We start from the raw sequence: 4,926 nt of genomic DNA on the forward strand, positions 1-4,926 counted from the left end.
CACACATATATATATATATATATATATATATATATATATATATATATATATAAAACTGTATATTTATATAACTGTAGACAGATCAGATGTTAGCACTGCATTGTCACAGCAGGACAAATTACCATACCAGTTGTTTGTTTACTTATTTAATGACAGTAGATTTTTTTTTAAATGATTACATTAGTTAGTCCACACTCTAGTTAGTACGTAATTGTTGTGTATCTACTCTAATCTACTCTTTAAACTCATGACTGTGGTTGTATATGCATGCTGTGATTGTGTGTGCTGTGTCAGCTGACATTTACTGCTTTGGTTGGCAGTTAATTGTTCCCCAGCCTGTTAAATGACGGTTTAATCTTTCCCCATGAGGAGGTAATGATTCAGCCTCTTAAATATGTAATCTGGGTCCGGCTTCATTCTTGCTCACTACTGATAAGTGCAAATGCTGCTCATCCCCTTCTAATGGATAAAGCCTCGTTTATGTGCAGCAGAACTTAAACCTTTGTTTTCCCACAGGTCAAGTTCTGGTCTCAGCACATTTCCTTTATCCTGGTGGGAATCATCATAGTCACGTCAATACGAGGCCTTTTAATCACACTCACCAAGGTAATGACGGATGAACATGTTTTTTTCTCATTCAGTCTTATCACTTAAGGTGAAATGGTCATATATTACTGAAGATGTGCGTGGGTGTGTTGGTTCAGCCATTGTAGAGGGAGGAGATTATATCCTTGAGCAACTGCAACATGGTCTTGCCCGAATTCAGTTTCTGAGAAGCATTAATGATGTTTAAAGCTCATAAAAAGCAGTTTTGGTTTGGTATCTCTTTATGTTTTGTTCACAGTTTTTCTACGCCATCTCCAGCAGCAAGTCCTCCAATGTCATTGTGCTTGTCCTGGCTCAGATCATGGTGAGACATAATATTAAAAAAGCACTATTTTAGAAGGACTGCTTTTAATTTAATTAAACGTTAATTTAAGACATCCATATATCAGCAAAAGTTGGGACCATGTCATAATCAGTAAGAAATTTCATACATTTCACACACATTTAAAAATTTGTATTTTTTTTTAAAGAAATTAATGCTTTTTATTCATCAAGGGTGCATTCAGTTTATTAAAAATGACACATGAGTACAGACATTTATAATGTTGCAAAATATTTCGATTTCAAATGAATGCTGTTCTTTGTTCATCAAAGAATAAAAGTCTCATGGTTTCCACAAAAAATATTAAGCAGAACTGTTTTCAGCATTGATAATAATAATAAGTGTTTTTGAGCAGCAAATCAGCAGAAGAATGGAGTAATGATGTTGAAAATTTAGATTTGCCATCACAGGAATAAATTACAGTTTAACTTCTTTTCAAATAGAAAACAGTTATTTCAGTTTTTAATAATATTTTACAATATTACTGTTTTTACTGATACAGACTTGGTGAGCATAAGATACTTTTTAAAAAACCTAAAAAAAATGTTATTGACCCCAGATTTATGAACGGTAGTGTAAAAACAGTTGTGTTCAGCAGAAATAATGGATAACTTTTTATAATTTTTTAACCTAGTGTCAAAATGAGTATAATATTATATTATAATTAATATTATCTCATGAAATACATGACATAGTAATATAAATATATAACATAGTAACATAGTCTCCAATATATAGAGATCGGAGTCATAAAGGAACTTTTCCAGTTCTAATTCTGAATTCATTTCACAATACTGTATGTTCCAGAACCATTAACAGAATCAGATGCCATAAAAATCATTTGGTTCAAGTATTGATTAAAAAAGTACAGCCAATTCTGAATAATAACTGTTTTTGATTCCCAGTCCCATCAACAAAATGGTATGACATCTCTCTCTCTCTCTCTCTATCTGCTGTCTGTTTGTAGGGAATGTATTTTGTGTCGTCTGTGCTCCTGATGAGGATGAGCATGCCTTTAGAGTACCGCACTATAGTGACGGAGGTACTGGGAGAACTGCAGTTTAACTTCTACCACCGGTGGTTTGACGTGATCTTCCTGGTCAGTGCTCTCTCCAGCATCCTTTTTCTCTACCTGGCCCATAAACAGGCACCTGAGAAGCACATGACCCTGTGACCTCACAAGTGACCTCATCAGAGATAGACGCACAGGACTGAAGTGTCTCCTTCTTTTTTCTCTCCTTTTAGAAGGGCTTTTATGCCTCTGTCCTGTAATGAGCATTATTGGGTCTGTATTTCCTGAATCAGGAGGGGCCCAGAAACAGAGTGTTTATTTGATTTTGGGTTCAAAAAATGTTGATTTGCTGTATAATTTAAATAGGCTCATATTAATGGAGGTGACAGAATGGTATACAGTGTGGGTGTAGTTTTTCCTCAAAGTGTTTATTTTTTATTTTTTATAAAGAACATAACATTTTCCAAACCAGGTGTTGTTATGTTTACCACGGTAGGTGAACAAACGAATTGCTCTCACTAGTTTGCTTGCCATGAAATCAGCTACTCTTGAGCCATCTTTTATCATTAATAGACATCACATATATATCTCAGCAACACCCAGAGATGTTACAGTAGACTGTTGGTCTCTTGTTTTTCTTTCAGGCCTGTTAATTGTTACTATCATTCCATGTCTCATTAAGAACTGTAATAATACACACGTCGATACTGTATTGAGTGGGAGTCATAATCTTCTACTGAAATCATGTCAACTAGAAAAGGGTTAAGAATATATGTACTAAGTTGGACTTTTGTGTTGTCATTCTTTTGTGGTAGATGGACAGGTGCTTTTGATTTACTGAAAAGGCACTGTCTACATGCCAGAGATGTAACTGTCTCCAATTTATGCTCAAATACAGAAAGCTCAGGTTGCAATTAAAAGGTGTTTTCAAGCATTTCCACTGATTCTTATTGGTACGTTCAGCAGTTTGATGCTGATTTGAAAAGCTTTACGAGAAATAAATCATGTTTAGTGAAGAGTCATCTGAATGGTGTACACACTTAAACATGTTTTATTTATGTATGGTGCAGGTCACACCCCCTCAAGGTATTTTGGAATTTTGAAATTACAAGATCTGCAAAGAGAATCCTCATGCTCATTGGCTGCCACTTTTATATACGCTATAGCGTAATGTTGTTTGGTGATGTGAAGAGCGAAAATTAGCCAATTAAACATTTATCATCATGCTTTGCTTGCGGAAACAATGTGAGAACAAGGAAAGATATTTGATGATTGAGAAAGTCCTGAGTTGTGATGCCCAGGTTGCCTCTCTTTTGTTAGAAAGGTAAGATAATTCATTATTGTGTAAAACTCACTAGTATCAATGTCTTTTACATTAAACATATATAGCAGCTATAACATTGTGTTTATATACATACAGTAAATATGTATAGATTGAAATGACACAGGAATAACTCCGTGACAACAGAAATAACACAGGAATAGCACAGTAATAACACAGTAATAACAGAAATAACTCAGGAATAACAGGAATAATTCAGTAATAAAACAGGAATAACACAGTAATAACGCAGTAATAACACAGGAATAACTCAGTAATAACACAGTAATAAACAGGTATAACACAGGAATAACAGTAATAACACAGGAATAACTCAGTAATAACACAGGAATAACACATTAATAACACAGGAATAACACAGTAATAACACAGGCATAACACAGGAATAACAGCGTAATAACAAAGGAATAACACAGGCATAACACAGGAATAACACAGGATTAACTCAGTAATAACACAGTAATAACACAGGAATAACACAGAAATAACACAGGAATAAATCAGTAATAACAAATAACACAGGAATAACACATTAGTAACACAGGAAAACACAGTAATAACAGAAATAACACAGTATTAAAACACAGTAATAACACAGTAATAATTCAGTAATAACGTATTATTAACACAGGAATACACAGTAATAACACAGGATTAACACAGTAATAACGCAGTAATAAAACAGGAATAACCCATTAATAACTCCGTAATCAACACAGTAATAACACAGTAATGCAGTAATAACTCAGGAATAACACATTAATAACACAGGATTAACACAGTAATAACACAGTAATAACACAGTAATAACACAGTAATAGCAGAAATAACAGGAAAATAACAGTAACAACACAAATAAAACACACATTAATAAGACAGGATTAAAATAATACACAGTAATAACGCAGTAATAACTCAGAAATAACACAGGAATAACACATTAATAACACAGGATTAGCACAGTAATAACACCGTAATAACACAGGAATAACTCAGTAATAGCAGAAATAACAGGAATCACAGAAATAACAGAAATAACACAGGAACTACACAGTAATAACAGGAATAATTCAGTAATAACACAGAAATAACACAGTTATAACACAGGAATAACTCAGTAATAACACAGGAATAACTCAGTAATAACACAGGAATAACTCAGTAATAGCAGAAATAACAGGAATGACACAGTAATAACAGAAATAACACAGGAACTACACAGTAATAACACAGGAATAATTCAGTAATAACACAGAAATAACACTGTTATAACACAGGAATAACTCAGTAATAACAGTAATAACACAGGAATAAGACACTAATAACACAGGAATAACACAGTAATAACACAGGCATAACACAGGAATAACAGAGTAATAACAAAGGAATAACACAGCAATAACACATTAATAACACAGGAATAACACAGTGATAACAAAGGCATAACACAGGAATAACACATTAATAACACAGGAATAACACAGTAATAACACAGAAATAACACAGGAATAAATCTGTAATAACAGAACTAACACAGTATTAAAACACAGTAACAACACAGTAATAACACAGTAATAATTCAGTAATAATGCATTATTAACACAGGAATAACACAGTAATAACAGAAATAACAGTCAGGAATAA

The 4,926-nt window shown here is 33.2% G+C and overlaps 1 protein-coding gene across 1 annotated transcript in view; it reads left to right on the top strand.

Annotated features, from left to right (window-relative positions):
• Window positions 1–2,985, top strand: part of LOC107721622 (Golgi pH regulator-like) — a 9,131-nt gene extending 6,146 nt beyond the window's left edge. The window contains exons 12-14 of the mRNA XM_016529728.1: window positions 517–606; window positions 845–910; window positions 1,896–2,985. Of these exons, the coding sequence (XP_016385214.1) occupies window positions 517–606; window positions 845–910; window positions 1,896–2,102 (363 nt within the window). The 3' untranslated portion in view covers window positions 2,103–2,985. The remainder of the gene's footprint in view (window positions 1–516; window positions 607–844; window positions 911–1,895) is intronic.
• Window positions 2,986–4,926: the final 1,941 nt, after the last annotated feature.

Source organism: Sinocyclocheilus rhinocerous, unplaced genomic scaffold (assembly GCF_001515625.1).
Source record: "Sinocyclocheilus rhinocerous isolate Xijiao unplaced genomic scaffold, SAMN03320098_v1.1 scaffold30, whole genome shotgun sequence".
Lineage (NCBI taxonomy): Eukaryota > Metazoa > Chordata > Actinopteri > Cypriniformes > Cyprinidae > Sinocyclocheilus > Sinocyclocheilus rhinocerous.